This window comes from Macrotis lagotis, chromosome 7 (assembly GCF_037893015.1).
Source record: "Macrotis lagotis isolate mMagLag1 chromosome 7, bilby.v1.9.chrom.fasta, whole genome shotgun sequence".
Taxonomy (NCBI): domain Eukaryota; kingdom Metazoa; phylum Chordata; class Mammalia; order Peramelemorphia; family Peramelidae; genus Macrotis; species Macrotis lagotis.
The window spans coordinates 137,366,083-137,390,442 of NC_133664.1; the positions used below are offsets into that span (position 1 = coordinate 137,366,083).

The 24,360-nt window shown below is 35.6% G+C and overlaps 3 protein-coding genes across 4 annotated transcripts in view; all 3 read left to right on the plus strand.

Moving 5' to 3' along the window:
• LOC141494160 (cortactin-binding protein 2-like) overlaps positions 1-7,922 on the plus strand; it is a 122,121-nt gene extending 114,199 nt beyond the window's left edge. Inside the window, exon 12 of the mRNA XM_074195285.1 lies at positions 7,837-7,922. Within this exon, the coding sequence (XP_074051386.1) occupies positions 7,837-7,922 (86 nt within the window). The remainder of the gene's footprint in view (positions 1-7,836) is intronic.
• Positions 7,896-24,360, plus strand: part of LOC141493023 (cortactin-binding protein 2-like) — a 132,611-nt gene continuing 116,146 nt past the window's right edge. For both annotated transcript variants that reach the window (XM_074193845.1, XM_074193846.1), the window contains exon 1: positions 7,896-8,058. In XM_074193845.1, coding sequence (XP_074049946.1) covers positions 7,987-8,058 — 72 coding nt within the window. In that variant the 5' untranslated portion in view covers positions 7,896-7,986. The remainder of the gene's footprint in view (positions 8,059-24,360) is intronic.
• Positions 8,065-24,355, plus strand: LOC141493024 (small ribosomal subunit protein eS12-like). The gene has a single exon (XM_074193847.1). The coding sequence runs from the start codon at positions 17,986-17,988 to the stop codon at positions 18,274-18,276; it is 291 nt and encodes a 96-aa protein (XP_074049948.1). The 5' UTR covers positions 8,065-17,985; the 3' UTR covers positions 18,277-24,355.

Consider the following 24,360-nt stretch of genomic DNA (forward strand, 5'->3'; position numbering starts at 1 on the left):
ACCAGCCCTGGAGCCAAGAGGACTTGAGTTCAAATATGATCTTAGACACTTAATAATTGCCTAGCTGTGTGATCTCATACAAGTCACTTAACCCCACTGCCTTGCAAAAACAACAAAAAAAAAGATCATTAATTGTGATAAGAAACCCATTTTTAATGGATAGAGACAGTGTTGAGAAACAAGATTGCCTCAAAGAACCTATTTTTATAATCATTTAAAAAGAACTGTCTCCTTCATAATGACTTGCTTTCCTTAATGAATATTTCATCCTTAGACCTTTTCTGGTACATGAATCAAGAAGTTATCTGTGATTTCATTTATCTACTTCCTTAGGGAATATCTTTTTTGTGCTCAAGATGAATACTTATCATCATTAATAACTCATTTAGTTTGAGACAGTGACTTCACATATGTCAAACTAGAGAAATAGAACATTAATATCCATTTCTGAAGTGCTGGGGAAAAATATAAGCAAACAGGACTACCTTCAAGGAGCTTATATTTTAGTGGGGGAAAATAACACATAAAAGGGTACTGATATGGCAAAGGGGAGAACTATGGAGAATGGGGTCTTGAATGAGGAAAAGGATATCTGGAATCCTTTCTGAAATGTGATCTGGAAGAATGAGTCACCAATCAGTTTAACTTCTCTAGGAAAATATTTCTCCAAAGTAATGTCAGCTACTATAAAAGAATCAAAAAAGTCCAGAGAGTAACTTGAGGCAATTAGATTAATGTCTTTATTTAAAATGCCCTATTATTAGAAAAACTCTTGAATGTTGAAAAAAATGAAATTGATGAAAACACCTAATCTCAGATTGAAATATGCAATTCTTGGGGCAGCTAGGTGGCATAGGGGCAGCTAGGTGGCATAGGGGCAGCTAGGTGGCGTAGGGGCAGCTAGGTGGCGTAATGGATAAAGCACCGGCCTTGGAGTCAGGAGTACCTGGGTTCAAATCCTGTCTCAGACACTTAATAATTACCTAGCTGTGTGGCCCTAGGCAAGCCACTTAACCCTGTTTGCCTTGCAAAAACCTAAAAAAAAAAAAAAAAAAAAAAAAGAAATATGCAATTCATTGAGATCAGATGGTTTAATACTATTTCAAAGTTTTATATACTTTTTTGAACCAAAATGAACTCAAAACCTTTTGAATAACTGAGAACTTGAAGATGAAAATAAAAAAAGATTTATGGTAACAAAGTTCCTATTTACATTTTTAAAAGAAATCTAATTAGAAACACCAAGTATATATGTAGAGAAAAGTAGATGGCCTTGGACAGAACCTTGTTAGGCTTAGTTGGCAGGAGAAGGATCCCATGGGGGCACTCGGAAAAAAATGGTCAGACAGGTAAGAAGAACAATATTATAGAAGTTAGAAGAGAAAAGTGTGTACAGTAGGGGCAGGGGTGACTGTATGGAAAACTAAAATGAGGATGAAAAAAAGACCATTGAATTTAGTAGTTTAAAGATTACTCATACTCTTAGGGAGAGCAATTTCTCCTGGGTTATGGTATCAGAAGCCAGTTTACAAGGGGAAAAGAAGTGGGAGATGATAAAGCATTTATTAAGTGCTGACTATATGTGCTAAATTTAGGAATACAAATACAAGCATATTAAAAAGTCCTTGCCCTCAAGGAGCTTATATTTTAATGGGGGAAGGACAGCATTTAAAGAGGGTGATAGAAAGGAAAAGAAGGGTTCATATTTATGTGGGAGGCATGATGAGACTAAAGAAAATGTCATGGAGGCCTGTTCCTGGCAAAAACAGAAAAGCTTATCAGAGAGCAACAGTTAACTCAATTATTCCTAGTGGGTAGAAATTGTAAATGAAGTTAAGAATTTCCCTTTGGGATGGAAAGCAGAGTATTGACAACCTAGCTAAAAAATTTGACTTTGAAAAGGAGAATAAATGGAGGATGACAGCATGAAGGAAAAGCAAGAAAAAGTAAAAGCATTTAAAATAAGGAGAAGAACTGGATATTTTTGGTAAACATTGGAGAAAGGAGCCAGTGGATAGAGATTCCAGATGAAAGAAGTAATGGAGAAAAGATGAAGGAAAGGTTAGAAACCAAGAGCCCAGTGAAGGGATTTCCCTTGACAAACAAAGTTCTAGCCTCTTCATCAGACTTTTTGAATTCAATTTTCTTCTGATTCCAAGTCTAGCATTCTCTCCAATTATAATGCACTGACCTTTCAGTCATGTCTGATCCTTCATGACCCCATATGGGGTTTTCTTGGCAAAGATACTTGAGTGGTTTGACACTTTTCCAGATCATTTTATAGATGAGAAAACTGAGGCAAACAGGATTAATTGGCTTACCATGGGTCACACAATTACGAAGTGTCACAGGTCAGATTTGAGACTGACAGAAACATAAGTATTCTTGGCTCCAGAACCAGCACTCTACCCAGTATACCACCTATTCACTCACACTACCTTGACTCCATTATTAACGTAGGGATATAAGTTATCAGCATGTCTTATAGGGTTTAGCTGTGGTGGTAAGTCTGTTCTCTATTGTAAATTGATACTAATAATACTCTGATATTAGCAGTTTTATATTGGAAACATCATTATAGTGGATGCTTATCATACTCTTTCAGTAATATGAACACAGCCATTAGGTTATTTCATAGGAGGAAAAAAATGCATTAATAATTACATGAAGGAATTGAGAGGGGCGGAGCCAAGATGGCAACAGGAGAAGAGCATCTCCTAGTGTTCCCTCCATAATATTTTAAAAATCATAAAATTATGACTCTAACTAAATTTTCCAGAGATAGAACCCACAGAGGGATCCAGTGAAGCAATTCTCCAGATCAAGGTAACCTAGAAAATAATGGAAAGACTCCACTCCATGGGGTTAGAGGGATAGCCTGCCAGAGTGAAGGAATTTCAGCCTCCTGGAAACAGCCCCAGGGCACTGGGAGCTGCTGCAGGGACAGTTTCCTGACCTACACCCCAGGGGAGCAGCGAGTACAACTTGGAAGATTAGTGGGGGGACCTCTGCCAGAGCCAGTGGTGAAGCCCAGCCCTCAGGGCACTCAGCAAGCAGCAGTGGCCTTGGCAGCCCAAATCCAGGAAATAGGAAACAGAAGCAGGGGGAGCCAGTAAGCAGGAGCCCCCAGGCAACTGAGCCTTGAGTGCTCAGCCTACCAAAAGTAAGGGAGTAGAGAGAGACTTCTGAGCTCTGTCCTCTGTCCCTGGAACAGGACTCTGAGGCTCTGACCACATTCAGATCCTGATCACAATCTAGGCTCCCCAAAGAACAGCAGGGCCCCCCCACCTCAGCCCCATGCAGAGGGGTGCACTTGTGGTCATTCACAGACCAGGAGGGAAGACAGAGCTTCACATGCTGAGATCCTTGTGTGTGCGTGGGGGGTGGGGTGTCCTACACAAAACCAGGTACAGGATGGGGAAATGAGTAAACAGAGAAAAAACAGGAACACCATTGAGAAATACATTGTCTATGATGCCAAAAAGGATCAAAATACTTCATCTGAAGATGAGGAAGTACAAGCTTCTGCATCTAGACCCCAAGAAAAATGGAAATTGGGCTCAGGCTAATGACAGAGCTCAAAAAAGATTTTGAAAATCAAGTAAGGAAGATAGAAGAAAATTTGGGAAAAGAAATGAGAGAGATGCAGGAAAAACATGAAAAAGAAGTCAGTAGCTTAGTCAAGGAGATCCAAAAAAATACTGAAGAAAATAACATATTAAAAACCAGCATAAGTCAAATGGATAAAACAGTTCAAAAAGTTATTGAGGAGAAGAATGCTTTTAAAAAGCAGAATTGGCCCTATGGAAAAAGAGATAAGAAAGCTCTCTGAGGAAAACAAATCCTTCAGATTTGGAATGGAGCTAAAGGAAGCTGATGACTTTACAAGAAGTCAAGACACAATACTTAAACACCAAAAGAATGAAAAATTTGAAGAAAATGTGAAACATATCATTGAAAAAAGAACTGATCTGGAAAACAGATTAAGGAAAGATAATTTAAAAATTATTGGGATACCTGAAAGTCATGATCAGGAAAAGAGTTGTGACCTCATTTTTAAAGAATTCCTACAGGAAAATTGCCCAGATATTCTAGAAGCAGAGAGCAAAATAGAAATTGAAAGAAACCACTGATCTCCCCCCATAAAGAGATACCCCCCCAAAAAACAACCCCTAGGAATATTATAGCCAAGTTCCAGAACTCCCAAGTCAAAGAGAAAATATAAGCAGCCAGGACACAATTCAAATATTGTGGAGCTGCAGTCAGGATCACACAGGACTTAGCAGCAATTACATTAAGGGCTCATAGGGCTTGGAATATAATATTCCGGAAGGCAAAAGAGAATGCAACCAAGAATCAACTATCCAGCAAAACTGAATGTCCTTTTCCAGGGAAAAAGATGGACTTTCAATGAACCAGGGGAATTTCAAATGTTCTTGTTACAATGGCCAAAGCTAAACATAAAGTTTGATCTTCAAATTCAGGACTCAGGTGAAGCATAGAGAATGGAGGAGAAGGGTAAAATATGAGGGACTTAATTATGATGAACTGAATGTATTCCTGCATAGAAAAATGATATTGATAATATGTGTATGAAACTTCTCATTTAATAGAGCAGGTAGAAGGAGCTTTTATAGATGAAGCACCGGAGAGAGCTGAATTTGAAGATATAATATAGTGTAAAAATGGAGTCAGTGTCTAAAAGGGAAATGTACTGGGAGTAAGAGAAAGGAGAGGTTGAATAGGCTAAGATATTTCATATAATGAGATATTTTTATTGCAATGAGCTATTGCAATGATATGGGGGGGGAGGCGAAGGGAAATGACAGAACTGGCACTCTCATCAGAGGTGCCTCGGAGAGGAAATAGCATATATATACTCAATGGGGCATAGACATCTAGAGTAAAAAGGAGAGAAGGGGGATGGGGGAAGGGGGGGATGTGAGTGATGGAGGAGAGGATGAACTGTGGGGAGAGAGTGGTCAGATATAACACATTTTCTTTTTTACTTCTTGCAAGGGGCTAGGATTGGATGTCCTGTCCAGGACCACAGGGCAGGGTGGTTGCTGGGCCTTAGGGGTGGTATGTGGGCTCAGGGCCTCTTGGCCGCAGGGCTGGTGATCAGTCTGCTGCACCACTTAGCTACCCTACAGCCCATTTAAGAAAAGGGACAGAGTGAAAGGAGAGAGAAAATATAGTATATGGTAGTAGGGAGGTATGAATGGAGGGAATTACAATCAACAATGGAAAAATATGGAAATAGCTTTTGTGATGGACTTATCCTAAAGAATGTGATCCACCCACAACAGAGCTGATGATGTTGGAACACAGACTAAAACACATTTTTAAAAAATTTTTTTATTTTTATTTTTTTTCTCTTCCCTTTACTTTATTGCTCATGACAGTCTATATTTTTGGGGGGGGGGATATTATGTTTACTCTTAAGAATATTTTAGTAGTAGGGGCGGCTAGGTGGCATAATGGATAAAGCACCAGCCTTGGAGTCAGGAGTACCTGGGTTCAAATCTGGTCTCAGACACTTAATAATTACCTAGCTGTGTGGCCTTGGGCAAGCCACTTAACCCCATTTGCCTTGCAAAAACCTAAAAAAAAAAAAAAAGATTATTTTAGTAGTGTATAAAAAACATCATTTGTACAAAAATTAAAAATGAATATATAATTCAGTATTAAAGTAAAAAAAATAATTACTTGAAGACTAGATTATGTGAATAAAATTGTCAACTCTCCAGTGGAATGTATTTGAGCTCATAAGATATAATACAATATGTGCATAACCTATCTTTACATTGAACAAACAAATATTTTAATCTGTGAATTCATCAGTTCTTGAATACTACACTTTTAAATTATGTTTGAATTTTGAAACATAAAGTAACTTGCTTTAGTTATGCTAATACAGTATATTAGAAAATATGTCATTGGTGGTCAGTAGACATCTATGCTAATTAAGGTCAGAGAATTTAAGAATGCTGTTGCTTGTAACTCAGGTTGGTTCACTTTTTAAAAGTCAGCAGAATTTTCCACTCATTTTTGTTATAGTTGATATTGGCTTTTAAAAAAGGTATTAGATTTTCCCTTTTTTATATGGAATGTGAAAGTGGCTAATTATTGCCTTTAAGACTTTGACTTTAAAATGTTAAGTTTAATTTGTTCAATATAAATGCTAATAAAATGCCTAATATATTTTTATAATATCTATTATTTAACATTTTGAACAACAAAAAACCTGGTGTTTTTGTTTGGGTTTAGTATTGGAATAGTTCTATTAGAGATAATAATATAATATTTTCATTTTCATATATATAGAGAGAATTGAATTTATTTCTATTTACTAATTCCTGATTAGTGTGAATAATGATCATTTGAAGAAATCCTGTTATTTGAAGAGACATATTTCCATTGGACTAGAATCAGTTACCCTATTTTACGTAATTATAACCTAAAACAGTGCAACCATTTCATAGGATTAATTATTCATACTGATGGCTAACTTGAACCAGGAAAATTTTATTCCTACCAGTATCAGCTAATTTTTTGTTGATGTTGTTCAGTGGTTAATATCCAATTCTTCATGACTCATTTGGGGTTTTCTTGGCAAAGATACTGAAGTCATATGGGATTTCCTTCTCCAGCTCATTTTAAAGATGAAGAAACTAAGGCAAACAGGCTTAAGTGACTTTCTCAGAGTCAGACTGTAAGTGTATGAGGCCATATTTAAACTCCAAACCCTGTGAGAATAAATGATTTCGATAGCTTACCACTTTACAGAGATTGTGTTCTTTACTTGTAATTTAGAAAAACGTTGTCACAGAATTTTGACTTTTTTGGAAGTACTGAACTAGTGAATATGTATAGTGTGGTTCCCCATCATGTACCATATTTTTTATAAAGATTGTTAGTAAAATTGAAAATGCTTGGAAAATGCCTGGATTTATTTCAAGTCAATGTAACAATTTGTTTTGAGCTTTGTTTCATTAAAAAACTTCAAAATATTCTCAAGTAATTTTATGTCTCTGTGTAGTAAGTATATATCTCTGGAGCAGCTAGGTGGTGCGGTGGATAGATCACTGGTCCTGAAGTCAAGAGAATCTGAGTTCAAATGTGACCTCAGACACTTGATACTTACTAGCTGTGTGACTTTGGGCAAATCACTTTGTACACACACACACACACACACACACACACACACAGAGAGAGAGAGAGCTATGCACCTCATTTTGCTATGAATGCATATTTGTTTTAACTTTATTATTAATTTCAAATAAATATTTACTTTAGAAAGTCTTCTACAAACCCCCAATATTTTAAATTGATATTTTTGATTAATTATAAGGTCAGGCCTTTCTTTGTAACTTACATGCTTATCACAGTGCCAGAGCATGGTAAGCACTTAATGAATGCTTATCAGTTAGAACTAGAGTATTCTCTTCAAAGAATACAAGACATTCAGGAACAAATAAACCATTTCTATACAATTTAGATAAGGATTTTTTTAAGTAAATAAGACTTGAGGATAGAATAAGTGATCATCAGTACCTAATATAACTTTTTCTTAGTTTCTCTCTGGTATAATTCATAACTGATATTAAGGACTGTTAAGAGATCCCCTGAATTTTTCTCTTTGAATTGCCACTGGACCTCAGAGCATGCAAGGAAGCCTTGAATGTGTCAAGAACAACCCCCTCACCTCCGAGACTTACAGTATGTTTTGAATAGCATTGGGAGATAGGAGATTCAAGTCACTAGTATTCTATTTGTTAATGATGTTTAACAAAAAACAAGTGATTTATTAAATTGGACCTATTTTTCTTTCAGGCACGAAGGAAGGAGGTGTTTATTCAGGAACGATATGGAAGATTCAACCTAAACGACCCATTCCTGGCTCTACAGAGAGACTATGAAGCAGGTGCTGGTGATGCAGAGAAGCCAGTTTGTACCAACCCCCTTTCCATTTTGGATGCTGTCATGGCTCATTGCAGGAAAATGCAGGCAAGAATGTCCACCCAGCTGGCTGCGGCTGAAAACAGACAAAAGAAGGTACTTTAATTGCTAAGTAACACTTTTTAAAAATTTTCTATTTTCATTCCCCCCTGCTCCCTAGTCTAAACATTCACTCTCAACTACTAGTTCTCTTGTCTCCATGCAGCTGAGTCTCTTTCCAGGTCTGCTCTAGCAAACTAAAAGTGGAAGAGTTAATAGATACCAAGGGTTAACACCCCTGAAAGAGAACAGATGGTGGTATTGTCTGTCTAGACAGTGAGAATAAACATCGATTAAAAGAAACTGAATTTTCTCATACCATCATTTATGTAGTTGAGATGTTCCTCAAGATAGAGCAGCCTCCTAGTGGGGTGTTTTTTGTTTTCAAAATAAAGTGATCTCTCGGCTGTAGTACATGTGATAGAAACTAGTTTCATACATTATTCATTTGATTTATTTTCATAAATGATCAGGGGAAGCTACACAATGCAATGGATAGAGCACTGACCTTGGAGTCATGAGGACAGGAGTTTGAATCCAGCCTCAGACACTTGACACTTACTAGCTGTGTGACCTTGGGCAAGTCACTTAACCCCGATTGCCTCACATCCAGGGCCATATCTAGTTGTCCTGATTCCTATCTGGCCACCCAGATGGCTCTAGAGGAGAAAGTGAGACTGGTAATTATGCATAGCAGCCCCTCAGTCAAATCCAATTCATGTGCTTGTCATAGCATTACCTCCCTGATGTCATAGCATCATCATGGTCTTCTTCAAGAATGAAGGACAAACCCGGTCTCAGACATTTAATAATTATTTAGCCATGTGGCCTTGGGCAAGCCATTTAACCCCGTTTGCCTTGCAAAAAAAAAAACTAAAAAAAAAGGAATGAAGGACAAAACATTATTATAAATGATCTCTAATGACAAAACTAATAAACAATATTTCTAGAGAATTTTTCAGTTTATTTTTCAAATACATATTAAAAATGTATTTACAAACTATAATAATATTAGAAAAGAGGAAACTGATTTTAAAAAGTTACAATATGCAAAGCTTTCATATAGATATGAAAGAGTTGATCCTTATCTTCTGAAATCCTGCTGCTGATCTGCCATTTGAATGCAACTTCCTGCCTCATATGGAAATGAATATGTAATAGGCCAGAGTAAATTCTGTTCAATGCTCAAATATTCCAGTAATATCTAAGGTATGGTACAGCTCCTGTGAGTTTTTCTTGCTAACTGACAAATATTGGCAGCCAAGGCCTTGAAAGTTTCTTTAATATTGTTCATTAAGATCAGTTTTAGGCCCCTCCTGTTCTATTCCCTGAGGTAACTAAAACTGAAAGTAAGCAGAATGTATTTTTAGATAAATGGTAAGAGAGAAATAGAATCCTGGAGACATTTTTGCAAATTCAAATTTCATGAAATGCCTTTTTTATATACAGAAATTATATAACTGCTGAAGCAGTTATATTCTGGGTTGCAGTTCTGCTCCTTACTACTTTCTCTGCCCTGCCTTTCTGATTAAAATAACTAACTAGCTAGGCCCCAGGTCTTATCACCCACCTTCTATCCTAGTTTAAATCATGGATCCTTCCCCTATCCTGTTTTCTGCTTCTATTCCTGTCTTTGCTGTTTTAGTGGATAAATCCAAGACACATACTTTCTCATCATGATATGTGATTGACTGATTGACTACTCATATGAATGAAAAGCAATTATTAAGTACATATAATATATTAAATACTGTGCTAGATATTATGGGTGGGAGTGACATATAAATACAAAAATGAAGCAGTCTCTGTCCTCATAACATGTATATTCTAATAAAGGGAGACAATACATATAAGGAAATGGTGATAGAGGAAGGAGTGTGAGTCTGGGGAGTTATATAAATAGTTAAGACATAAAGCAATCAAATATATTTCCCTTTTCAGGAGCAAAGACAGTATTTATTTTTTTAAGATTCAAAACAAAAAGTGGAAAAGAGGGGTGGCTAGGTGGCGCAGTGGATAAAACACTGGCCCTAGAGTCAGGAATACTGAACAGGGTTCAAATCCGGTCTCAGACACTTAATAATTACCTAGCTGTGTGGCCTTGGGCAAGCTACTTAATCCCATTTTCCTTGCAAAAAAAAAAAAAAAGAAGTGGAAAAGAGGAATTGGAGGTCATATTTGAATAGCAGCAAGGATGACAAGATGTTTAGTTTGGATGGATGGAATGTAAGCATTGTGTGAGGTGAGCATACTCCAAGACATTGCAGGCTCCAAGGAAGAGTACCAATACTAAGTGGATTATCCACATCAGGGAATAGTAGGGAAATGGTTCCCAAGAAGTCTGGTCTGAAAGATCAGTGATTCAGATAGGAAGAAAAACAGACAAGTTGAAAGTGCCATGGTCCCCAGTGGAACTGAATGGGATCTAAAAAGCACTAGAGTGCTTGTTAGCCTTTCCTTTGTACTTATCACTCTCTGCTACATATAAGATGAAGATTTGTCCTACTTACTGAGTTTTTTTAAGATCCTAGATGGCAGGTTTGGAATCTTCTAGTTTTATTTTCCCAGCTCTTATGTGTCTCACACATAGTAGATGTTTAATATTTGCTGAACTGAATACTCATCATCCATTTCTAATTTAGATACTGCTTTGAACCACAACCATTTCTCCATTGATTCTTTAATCAGCAATTCACCTTAACCACTTTATATTTGTTTTTAAAAGTCATTTCTTTTACAGCTGATAATTAATTCTTAAAAAAGATGAAGATCATGAGATATAAATTCTTCTGACTTTAAGTCTCTATATTCTCATTTTCTTTCCTTCTGCACCCCCACCACCTTCCCTTTATATCATCCAGTCTTATTTCCCAGGAGCTTTAGGTAAAAATATTTCTTTCATTACTTTCATGGGAACACTCAATAGCTATACTCTAAAAATGTATCCTTTGCCACCTGAGAGAAAGCATGCCCTACTTTATCTTTATATTCCCTGGCCTTATCAACTTACTTTGTTCTTTCAGACTTATTCCTTTGTGCCTTTAAGAATATAGCCCAAATTTTAAATGTTTATTCTTCCCCTCTTCCCTGTCCAACTAATGATGGCTTCTTTTCACTCCATTTCCTCCCTCCCTTTCTTTCATTAAAATTACCATATAATTACTCTTGGACAAATCCATTGATATCTCTGCTTTCAGCAAGACCTTTCAAACCACTGGTCACTTTTTTCTCCTTTAAAACTTTTTGTGGAGGTAGCTAGGTGGTGCAGTGGATAGAGCACCAGCCCCGGAGTCAGGAGGGCCTGAGTTGAAATTTGGCCTCAGACAATTAATAATTACCTAGCTGTGTGACCTTGGGCAAGTCCCTTAACCCCACTGCCTTACAAAAACTAAAAAAAAAGCCTTTGTGTCTTGCTTTCAATTATATTCATTTTTATTTCATCTTTGTGTTTTCCTCTTTTTTCTAATGATAAATGTTGAGTCTCTGTGATTTAGCTTTGAACTCTTTTTCTCCTGGTATATTTCTGGTGGTAGCTCATCTGCTTTCATAGTTTAGCTATGAGCTATAGTGGATGGTCCCCATTTTCTCTACTAATGAGTCAGTAAGACTTTTGTATTTATTGTTGCCTGGAGGACATCACCACAAGCATTGCATCATTGGATCATAGACTTACAACCAGAAGGGACTTTAGAAGATGCGTGTTTGTATGTGTGTGTGTGTGTGTGTGTGTGTGTGTGTGTGTGTGTGTGTGTGAGACTATACTTTTAAACTTCCCTCAGTAATCATCTCCCTAACTTATCTTTTGCTCCATGTGCTATTTCAGCTATGGCTTTCTAGTCTTAAATTATTATAATTTTTGCTTTCCTATTCACCACTTCATCACCTCTTCTATTTTCAATTTCTGGCATTTTTCTTCCACAGTATTTATGACACTTCAGTAAAATCCTATTCCAGTGTCCAAATCACAGCATGGAGAGCAACACTGATCTCTTAAAGATTATGTCAACATAATGTAAATTCTAGTAAGGATTCCTAACAGCAGTTCATAGAGACCTTATATTAAAGTGTAGAAGGAGAAGAAGTATTCACACTGACTAAGTTAAAAGATTTTTGAAGTTTATAAGCTCTTAGGGAATTTTTTCTTGTCATTTCCATACCTAGACTTTCACCAGTCTGTATACAAATTTGATGATAGTTTCTTTTTCTCCAAGTTGTTGCTTGTTAGTAGACATTTTAATTTTTTTTTTTTACTGGTCCTGGGATTTCACTAATGTAGAATTCTTGCAGTGAGGAGATTCCTCTACCAGCACAGAGAAGCACCTCCTCTGCAGCTTAAGGTATTAAAGAACATTTCTTGGGATTCAGAGACTAATTGATTTGCTCAAAAGGACTAATTGTTCAAAGGGACTTGGGATGTGTCATAAGAAGGACTGGAACATGGACTTCAGAGACTGGGTCTATATCCACTACAGTGTACCATCTCACTGTTATTTACAAAGCAAATTAAAGCTTGCAATTATATTTATACACAGAATCATTGAAGCCTCATACCAATTCTTGAAGCAGATTTTCTTAGAAATATTATACCTATTTTATAGGTGAGTAAATTGAAACAGAATCAGATTTGAATTCACAAACATATAAATCTTCTAGACTTCAGGTCTGCCACTCTATCTACTGTATCACCTAGCTGCCCCATGACTCTAAGTTACCTTTCAAATAAGGTAAAAGATTTCTACAGGTCCTAGTTAGGTCTGATCCCTTATCCCATGTTTAAAGAAATGAAAAAAAAATTCTTTTATCCCAAAAGTATTTTCTCATTGTGGCATAATTATCAAACAGACAGACAGACAGACAGACAGACACACACACACACACACACACACACACACACAGGTACAGACTAAAAATTCTTGCTACTCATGATTTCTGGCTTTCTCATTTCCCCTCCAATTAGGAAAAACATTCTTCCGATCTCCATTTGCTTTCTTAATTTTTCTTAATTAATTAATTCATCTAGGCCATCCTTCCCCTTCAGGCAAATAATGTTATAATGATCATATTATAAATAAGCAGAAGTTAAATAATTTTCCTAAGGTCCCACAGATAAGAGTAATGGATTAGTACTAAAACCCACCTTTTCTGAATCCATGTATAGTATTGTCTACAATGCCACATTGCCAAAAATGGTTTCCCTCCTACTGCTTGTCTACAAATATAGGCACCAGTACAAAATTATTTTCTTGCTCAATGCACTGTGCTCCCCTCTCTACTAAATCCTATTTTAATCACACTACTGGGGTATAAAAGCTCTAGTTCTCCTATACACTTGGGCTACAATTATTAATGTATGAATACTTGTGTAAATTTTAGCTCTAGTTGATGTCCCATTCTTATTAACTGATTACGTTCCTTCAATTTTAAGGACTAGATGTTTAAATTCTTTCATCACTTTCAGAGGGGCTAGTAATACATAGCCAACATTCAGTCAAGGTTGTCATTGCTTAGGAAAGGTTGGAATTATTATACTGCATAGATTATATCAATATATTAAGATCTGTTAACTAGCAAGATTCTGCTGCTACTGTAGTCTGTAGACATTTCTGCCCACAAATTAAATTTTTTGTTGAGAGTTGTCAGATGGTCTAGTAGGTTTTCTCTAATCCTTAGGTAGATATTCTAAGGTCAGTAATCTGGAGTAGCATTTAAAACAGAGAGTGAATTAAGTGCAGCACAAAAAATTCACAAAAGAATAACAAATGGGAAAACATTTTATTTAAAATTTTTGTAATGATGTGATCAAAGAAAGGAAAAGGATACTTCAAGGAAACCTAGAAAATTATTGCATAAACTTTATTTCATCTATAAAATTAGAATTGTTTTGCCCTTTTTATTCAGTTGTTTTAGTTTTATCTGACTCTTCTTTGTCCCTTTTGGGTTTTCATGGCAGAGATATTAGAGTGGTTTGCCATTTCCTTCTCCAGCTCATTTTACTTGAGGAACTAAGGCAAAAAAAGGGTAAACTGGCTCGCCCAGTATCACTCAGCTAATGAGTATTTGAGACCAGATTTGAAGTCATGAAGATGAGTTTTCCTGATTCCAAACCCAGCCATTCTATCCACTCCACTGCCCCTTGAATTGTTTTACAGCCTAAGAAAGCAGGTTTTGGCATAATGATAGACTACTGAATATTATTGACCTTCCTTATAATCTTAGTTAATGTTGAAACAGTGCTTTACATTTTTCAATGTACTTTACCTATATTATTTAATTTTATTCTCAGAATAACCCTATTTAGTATTTAGATTATACTTATTGTACAAATGAGGAAACTAAGGCTTAGAGGTGAAGTGACTTGGCCTTGGGTTACACAGCTGGTAAACACCCAAGGCAGAATTTTAGCCTGGGTCTTTTTCACTTGAATCCAGTAAAATATATATTTTTAAAAATTTTATTTTTTTCCAATTATTTGTAAAGATTATTTTTAACATTCATTTTTTGTAATATTTTGAGTTCCATATTTTCTATCTCCCTTCTTCAATCCCCCATGACAGCAAGTAATCTGATATAGATTAAACACATACAATCATATTTAACATATTTCCATATTAGTCATGTTGTGAAAGGCAAATCAGAACAAAAGGGAAAAAGCATGAAAAAGGAGAAAAAATATGTTCCTTTATATATATAAGTTTTAAAAAAGAAGAAAATGTCTGCATTCAGACTTCATCTTTGTTTCTCTGGATGTGGATGGCATTTTCTTTCACAAGTATTTTAGAATTGTCTTTGAATATTGATTTATTGAGGAGAATGAAATCCATTATAGTTGATCATCACACAATGTTGCTATTGCTGTGCATAATATTTTCCTGGTTCTGCTCACTTCACTCAGCATCAGTCCATGTAAGTCTTTCTAGGTTTTTCTGATACATCCTGCTCTTGATTTCTTACAAGAACAGTAGTACTCCATCACATTTAAATACCACAGTTTGTTAAGACATTTCCCATTTGGGGTGGCTAGGTGGCATAGTGGATAAAGCACCTGCCTTGGAGTCAGGAGTATCTGGGTTCAAATCTGGTCTCAGGCACTTAATAATTACCTAGCTGTGTGGCCTTGGGCAAGCCACTTAACCCCATTTGCCTTGCAAAAACCTAAAAAATAAATAAATAAATAAAATGGCATTTCCCATTTGATGGGAACCCCCTCAATTTCTAATTCTTTGCCACTACAAAAAAGGAGTTTCTATCAATATTAGATAAATAATAAATATTTATTATTTCACCTGGCTACCACAGTTATGTATTAAGGTCAGAAAGGCTAAATGTGTTTCCTTTAATCATTTAGAAATTGCTAAACTGTTACTATGATTCCTCTTCATGGAAGCTAAGTAAGAATAATGGATAGAGCTTTAGGCTTGAGGTCAGGGAGACATGACTTTAGATGTGGCTGGGTGGCTCAACAAGTCACTTAACCTCTGTCTGCCTCAGTTTCCTTAACTATAAAATGGGGAACTTAGAAACACCTATTCCTTAGGGATGCTATAAGGATAAACTGAAATAATTGTAAAATGTTTAACACAGTACCTGCTTAAATCAATGTTCATTGCCTTCCTTCATCCATTATTAAAATATAAAGGAAATATTTTTTTGCCTTTTCAAAGGATTTTAACATCTCACATTTAACATTTAAGAAAAGATTGACTTGACTACTACACTATATATTAAAGACAATTTTTCTGTTAGCTTCTAGTGTCATGTTTGCCCATGTACAAAAAATATATAGAAATATTTAGGGGATGGGACCAAATTTTGCTTAGTTTAAGACTGAATAAAGATAACAAAGGGTGCATTTCTACCAAAAGAAGAAGCTTGGGAACTTAAGAAACATATAAAACCTCTACAAAGCCTTACAGAAAACCACTAAAGTCTCCACATATTTAAAAAACAAACCCACAAACCGCATTGATAAGATCCAGAGCATTTCAGCTGATATCATTGAAATTTTTTTTTTATTCTTGAATTTAATACATTTCAATTATATTCTTAAAATTTTAAATGTACTATTTTTGTACATTTTTATCGGCTATTTTGAATGTTGGATCCAAAAATGCAAAAAGGACATTGTCCCTGCCTGAAGTCAGATGAGGCATAAAATGGAAGGATGTTTACTCTTCAAGGGTATTTACCCCTGAGATGGTCCCAATCCAGTATCAGGTCTAAGACAAGGAGGGATTTTCAGTGAATTGTGAGGTTCTCTAAATGTTTTTATTTGTAGATGACATTGTATTGACAACTGCAAAACCACTTGGAAGAGAACTATAATAATTTTAAAAGTAGTTTAATCTATTTGTTCATCTACACAAGAAAAATCAAATGGATGAAGAATGTCTGGAAGATATCTTATGTTCCAGAGATTTCTAATAGAAGGTCAGTGCTATGAGCCCACAGTTGAAAAGGAGTTGAGCAGCCTGAGTTGTTTCCCAGAAATGGCATAGCATTTTAATGAACCTTAGAGTTTCCTTAACATATCACAGACCATTTAAAAAGTGCATAGCCATTTTTACCAGTCTTACTTTATGGCAGTGAGACCTAAAACATAACCACCTTTGACATTTTAAAACTGAGCAATATATAGAGGACAGTGGAAAGATATCTATAGGTGTAAAAAAGCATATAACCAATGAGGAGTTCTGAAGAATAAAAATAAAGGATGTCATAAAAGATTACAATTTTTATTACAATGAGTAAGTAAGCACTTAGAAAATGCTTATTCCCTTCCCTTCTCACTGAATGATTAAAAAAAGGACTGGCCATGTGGTAAGAGGGAAGAATGACAGGTGATTGGACTAAGTGCTCCTCTGGTACTCTTTTAATATTGAGAGTAAGTGATGAAGACTTCAGGTGTATTAGGTGAACTCTATATGGTGACCTTTAGGGAAGACTGACAGAAATTGTGCAGAATAGGCAGACATGGATTGGTTATTATCTGTATCTTTGGTAGAGCTATTTTAGCATTTGAGTATTTTAAGCTGATAAATGAATCAAAAGAGTGAATATTGTTATCTCTGAAGAATTAAAAGAAGGTGGGCTAGTTATGTAGTGAAAAATAATGGTGAATATCATATCTATAAAATATTTAAATTAAAACAAGCACTTTTGAAGACAGCCCTCGTTACATTGTTGATGAGTCCTCTGTGGAGAATTTATTGAAAGACCTAGACAAGAATTAAAAAAAGATGCATAGATGGGGTTTGCTTGGTAGTAGTGGAAAGCATATTTGTACTGGTAAGACTGCAAACCCATTGAAGTGAGATGTAGATTGAAGTGAAAAGAAACTGGGAGTGGCTAGGTGGTGCATGGGGCGGCTAGGTGGCAGAGTGGATAGGGCACCGGCCCTGGAGTCAGCAGTACCTGAGTTCAAATCTGGCCTCAGACACTTAAATAATTACCTAGCTGTGTGGCCTTGGGCAAGCCACTTAACCCCATTGCCTTGTAAAAAAAAAAGAAAGAAAGAAACTGGAGGTAAGGAGACCAGATAGGATGCTTTCACAATAACCTAAGCAAAAGATGATGAATATTGTATTAAAGTGTGGTTGAATAGGAAGGGATACATTTGTATGACTAGAAGCATGGTGCTACCCTCAAGAAATATAAAGATAATAGTATAAAAGGCATATTTGGGAGTGGGGGAAGAGGGAGATGTTAAGTACCCCTTTGGACTTTCTGAATTTGAGGTCATACCAGTACATCCTAATGGAGTTAGAGATAGAGAATTTGAGCTGCATGGAAATAATTGGTCTTCCTACATAGATGGAGCAATCACCTGTGTAGAAATTTTATTTGAAAGTAGACAAAATGGTTGCTCTTTCCCTGACACCACTGAGTCGAACAGGAGGTGGAGGCTCTCGGGTGTTTTCAAGATTTAGCTTCACCCGTGAACCACTGCCATGGCTGTGGAAGGCATTGCTACTGGAGATGTAATGGATGTTAACACTACAAGAAGTGCTGAAGACTGCACTCATCCATGATGGCCTAGCTCGTGAAGCTGCCAAAGCCTTGAACAAACGTCAAGCCCATCTTTGTGTTTTTGTTTCCAACTGTGATGAACCTATGTATCTAAAGTTGTTTGAGGCCCTGTGTGCTGAGCACCAAATCAATTTAATCAAGGTTGATGACAACAAGAAGCTGGATGTATGGGTGGGCCTCTGTAAAATTGACAGAGAAGGAAAGCCCGGTAAAGTGGTTGGCTGTAGTAACTTTGTTGTTAAGGACTAGGGCAAGTAATCTCAGGCCAAAGATGACATCAAATAATATTTTTAATTCAAGAAATGAGTAAATAAAGATCTTGGTCTACTTGGAAGAAAAGAAAGTAGATAAAATTATCAAGGGAGAGAGTATAGTTAGAAAAGGAAGAGACTGATAGAGCATTAAGGTACACACATTTAGTATGATAGCAAAGAAGGCTGAGAGGCAATTCTTGGAGAAGGACAACCAAGAGAGGTGTCAGAAGGCAATGGAAAGGGGCGGCTAGGTAGCACAGTGGATAAAGCACTGGCCCTGGAGTCAGGAGTACCTGGGTTCAAATCCAGTCTCAGACACTTAAGAATTACCTAGCCGTGTGGCCTTGGGCAAGCCACTTAACCCCATTTGCCTTACAAAAACCTAAAAAAAAAAGGCAATGGAAAAGAAGACAAACAGTAGAAAGTGGTGGTGATTTGTGACAAACATTACAGGAGTATCACAAGATGAGGACTGAGAATAGATCAATGGTGACCTTGGAGAGAGAAATTTCAGTAGAGAGGAAGGGACCAAAGCTAAATTGCAATGGTTTGAAGATTGCTTTGGAAGGTGAAGATATAGAACTAAGCAGTATGTCGCCTGGAAGTAAATGCCTAATCTATATTTTTTATTTGAATTTTAAGTAAAAATGTTTACTTACTATTCTAGAATACTAGAATTAGAAAAACCATTATACATCAATTCCTTTTTTGTAGCCAGTAACAAAATGAATGACTGGGAAAATACCTCTTTATCTATTAATGAATAAATTAATTTTGTATCTTTCTTCTATGACTCCACAACATTTATCTCAAACGCTAATTTGACTAACTTTAAGGCATGATCATACATATACTCATTTCTGTGGAAATTCCTAAAAAGTTTAACCATTTGAGGGTTTTTTTGTGTGTGTGTGTGTGATGCTAAAATTTGCATAGCAGTCAATTTGGAAATGAACCAAGACTATTAATTACTGGGAACTTTGTCCCTCTTAACCTATTCTAGGGATTTACAATAAGTAAAGTTATGTCACTCGTTTTTCATCTTCTTTACTAGATTTCTTTCTTTAATTTGAAGTTAAAGCTAGGCTAAATATTTTTCCAAAATCAGTGAAAAAATACCTAGTCTCCTCTTTATCCTTTAAGACTTGAAAGCAAGATTTTAAAATAAGAAGCCAAAACCAGCATTCTCTTTCTGCAGGGAAAAAGCTAACAATAGCTTAGTGAATCAGATGCAGCTTTTCCTCAGTGATAGCTCTATGTAATTGGGTCAGTTGCACTGACAAAGATTCAATTTTTTTTTTCATTTATACAGCATGTTTTGCCACCTCATTTAAACAAGTATGCTTTATTCTATTATTTTGATTTGTATTCTTTGTAGTCTGCCTTCTTACAGGATTCACCTCATAAGATCTTATAAAGATTACCATGGAGGTTTATACAGAGAAATAGAATGGCATAGAACCTTGTGTGACAATGGCATTTTTGCAAAAGTATTGTGGCATTTTTTTTACATTTGCAATTGCTTTTCGCTCATTCTTAAGACCTTTTTTGCATGATTCTCTGTTATAAAACAGAGTTTCTCAAATTGAAGACTGTAACTCCAAGGAATTTGGTAGTGTTCCTTTGAGGGCATAGCAGAGACATCAGCTTGTAGTTCTAAACATGTGCTGTGTAAATGAAAAAAAAAACAGTTTCTTCTTCTTCTTCCTGACCTTTTATCCTTCTTTCTTTTCCATCTCTGAAATTCCTCAATAATAGCAATAGGAAGCCTAGGAATGCTGACCTCAGACCTGATTGGTTAAATTACCAATGCAAAGTGGAAATGGTTGGACAGAAGGAGAGAGCCACAGTCATAACATTAACATAATGAAATGAATTGTGTAATTATTATTAAGAATCATTAATATTTATGACTTACTTTTAAGAATATTCTTCGTGTTTTCCTAGTCTATAAATGGCCACATCATTTCACCTTATTTAGTTTGTCTATAGCTTCTTCTTTGTATTCCACATTGAGTTGAAATTAATTGACTTTACATTTACGGCTACATATCTGCCTACATATTTTTTTCTTGGTTTTTGCAACAGCATGTGTTCAGTGTTCCTCTTCATTCATTTCTCCCACTTTGACTTTGTGAGCTATTATTGAAACAACCACCCACTTCATCCCTTCCAACCAATTTAACATTTATTCTTGCAAATCCTTCTGCAAAATCTCTTTCTTTTGTGAAGGCCCATACCACAAAAACCAGCCCAAACCACTATGTAGAAGTAGTTGTGGCTAGACATATATCAGTGAGACATTAAACAGTACAGTGTAACAAAGAAAATTTTCATTTCTATCTCCTGACTTTCTTCAAAGCTTAGCTAATATTCCATTTTATAAAAGAAGCCTTTCCCTCCCTCTCCCACTTAATGCTGGTATTTTCCTTCTGAGTACATGTACATGTAGACACACACACACACATTTACATATATATATATATATATACACACACACACACACACATACACATACACATATACACACACACACATATCTTATCTGTAAGTAGTTTTTCCTGTTGTCTCCATTAAACTGTGAATTCCTTGAGAACAGGGACTTGTTTTTTTGTGCCTTTTTTTTTATCTCCAGTTCTTTATACAGTGCTGACTTGATCTGACATTACAGACAGTCATATGTCTAAGCTGTAGTCTCAATTTACCCATATCTAATGACATTCTACATGGAATTTTTAATGCATATTTAAAGAAGCAGTGCTTCCCACTGTGAATGTCATTACATTCTTTAAGCCCTATCTTCACCCAAGTAGCCTTCATTGGTGACAGGTTTTTTTTTTTAGAGATACTTTATAGCAGTGGTGTCAAACTCAAATAGAAATAGGAGCCATAAATCTATACATAAGGATCCCCCGAGTGTCAAATTTTGACTTAGAAATGTTATCTATATTCTATTTCATTTTAATTTATTTTGTTAAATATTTCTTCATTACATTTTAATCTGGTTTGGATTGCACTCAGGGGTGAAGGGCTGCATGTGACCCACAGGCTGCATATTTGTAGATAATCTAATATTTTACCAGAGAAGTATATGAATGGCAGTTGTGAAATGAGAGCACTTCGATCTTTTGCCTCCTGTTTTCCCTCCCTTTATTTAGTTCTTTGTTCCTGTGCCCTACCACTTACTCTCTCTGGACCACCCCTGAATTCAAGTTAGTTGGAGGTAGGAACTGTATGACATTTTGATGTTGATATCCTCAGTGCCAGCAGGGTTCATTATACTTAGTAGGCTCTGAATATGCATTGATGGATTATTTCTGGGAATGATGAAATGACAGTTCATAAAATCATTGAATGTCAGAGATAGAAAGGATCTTAGCTATCAACTAATCATGGACTTTGAGAATTGGAAGAAATTTTATTTTTTAGGCTTCGAGTGGGGAACCTGAGTTTGGTCTGGTGCTGCCCCAAGCAAGATTTGAAATTCAATAAGTAAGAAGTTTTAAAGGTGAATTAACTAAAATAGCAGGCTAATTTTTAATTTGATAAATTTGTATGGCCTGTGAATGACGTTATTAATATCCAAATGGCCCTTGGTAGGAAAAAAGATTCCCCTCCTCTGATCTAGGCCAATCTCATCATTTTACAGAAGAGGGAATTTAAGTCCAAAGGAGTGAATCCACTTGTCTAATTTATACAGCTAATTAATGTAAGAACCAGGATTAGAACCCTTATATGCTTTCTCTCAGCCTCTTTTTCTATATTATATTGTAATCTTAAAACTAGAAAAGGTGAAAAAAATACTTGAATAATACATACTTCTTTCTACTTAACAAGCTAAGTTTTTACTTTAAAAACTTGAGGTTTTTGCCAGTTCTTTCATTTCCCTACAATTAGATTGACAATTGGAAGCTTAGAAAAATTAAAACATATTCAAAACTGTCCTAAGGTACATTTCAAGGGATCCTCTCCTTAAATAACCTTTAGCAGGGAACTTCACCTCAACTAATTAGAACATAATTAAATAGTACCTTAAAAAGGTGACCTTTAACATTCTCAGGAAAAGAGTAGATGCATATTTTAAAAGTGCTAGAAATAGTGACATTGGAGAGTTCGTTAAAGACAATATTTGCATAGCTCTGTACAGGAAATTAGTTACTGAGTCAAAATTAAATATGCAAGTCAAAAATCTCTGTCCTACAAATAGTATTGTCTGCTTTTGTCTCTCTTCCCTTCTACTTCTGTATTCGGAAACTATTGTTTTTCAGGCCAGGATATTGCTTTTTTACAGAACAATTTAAAAATATGTACTTCGTTTTCTACATATACTATAGAAATACTTTTCCATGGGTTAAATGTCCTGGGAATTCTGCCTTTTATTTTCTTTTTGAAAAGATAAAGAAGATAATTTTCATGAAGTTCCCAGGGTAGCTAGATGGCACAGTGAATAGATTGCTGAGATTAGAGTCAAGAAGATTCATCTTCCTGAGTTCAAATTTAGCTTCAGACACTTACTTGGTATATGACCCTGGGTAATTAATTTAACCTCGATTCAGTTTACCTCACTTTCCTCATCTGTAAAATGTCTTGGAAAAGGAAATGACAAACCACATCAGTATCCTTACCAAGAAAACCTTAAATGAATTCACAAAGAGTCATACACAACTGAATAATAAAAGATTGTTATTGAGTTGAATTGAATTAATCAGATTGACTGTAAGCCCAAGAACACTTTGACTTCTTTGACTGTTGACTTGAAAAGTTAATACATAGTGAATATACAATTGAATATTCTTGTCTCCTTTTTCACCTCCCCTAGATTTTTTTAGACAAATCTGTCTGCCCATGTCTCCTCCATCTTTTACTTTAGCTAATCTTTAAAACTCAAGTTAAACTTTAGTTTAATTCAAGACTTCATATTTGTCTCTATTCAATATAACTCTATGAGATCTAGCTCAGTGATTCTTCATGTCCAGGGTTTGTCTTCAGGGTTTAGCTATCCCTCCCAGTTTTGTGTTGTCTGTAGACTTGCCTATATTTTTTCCAAGTAATTGATGAAAATTTTAAAACCATAGAGGGTCAAGCATAGACTGCTGGTGCACTCCACTGAGGACTTTTTTTCCCAAAAAAATTTGACATGAAATCATTAATTATTACCTTCTGAGTAGAACCAGTACTCCTTGTGGTTGAATTCACAATCAGTTACCATACACCTGACTGCTTTATAGCATAGTGGAAAGAATACACAATTTCAGGAGATCTGTTTTTTCTTCCCAGATCTTCTATTTCCGTGGGATGCGATGATGTGTGAATTAGTTAAGATCTTCTCTGAGCATGATTCCTCATCCATAGAATGGGATAATAATTTCCATATCACTTCTCCAGCAGGGATGGCTGAAGAAAATGCTTTGTAAATTTTAAAGAGTTGTGGAAATATTGGTTTTATACATATATATAGATATATGATATATCTATATCTATATATATAATATACTCTGAATCAGCTGAGTGAATTGCTCACCCTTTTCTATTTTCATACCAATATTTTCCTCTAGAGTAGACCATAAAATATATGTCACACATACATCTATGGCAAATATATGTAGTTAATAGGGGAGCTCTTCCTTTAATCTATCTCTGTTAAACCAGTTTATTTTAAAATGTTTTCCTGTGAATCAGTGTTTGTGTATAGGGATATATGCTAATATAGTGAAACAGCCTTCACTTCTACTGAAACTATTCTATAGCTTAAAATGACCAGCTAGACAATGTCAAGTATGCTAAAGTAGGACAGAATAATCCTCTGTGTTTAGTCACTTTTAAAGTTAGGAATGAGAAATACATTCCTGACCTCAATTTTTTGCTTTGAAGTTGCAAATTAGTCTTGTTGATTTCAGGAGTTGCTCCACTAAGGAAAGAAAAAAAAAAAAACAAAGCAAAACCTTCTGTCTACCAAAAACCCATTCCATATAAAAATTATTCATATGCAATACACACATTTGAAAACATGTAGTCCTTCCTATACATCCAGCTGCAGAAGTTTCTATACCTTAATTTAAAATCTACTTTTTATTCTCTT

What these genes read in the sequence shown, in the direction of transcription:
- LOC141493024 (XM_074193847.1), top strand. Translation starts at nt 17,986, where the DNA reads ATGTTAACACTACAAGAAGTGCTGAAGACTGCACTCATCCATGATGGC.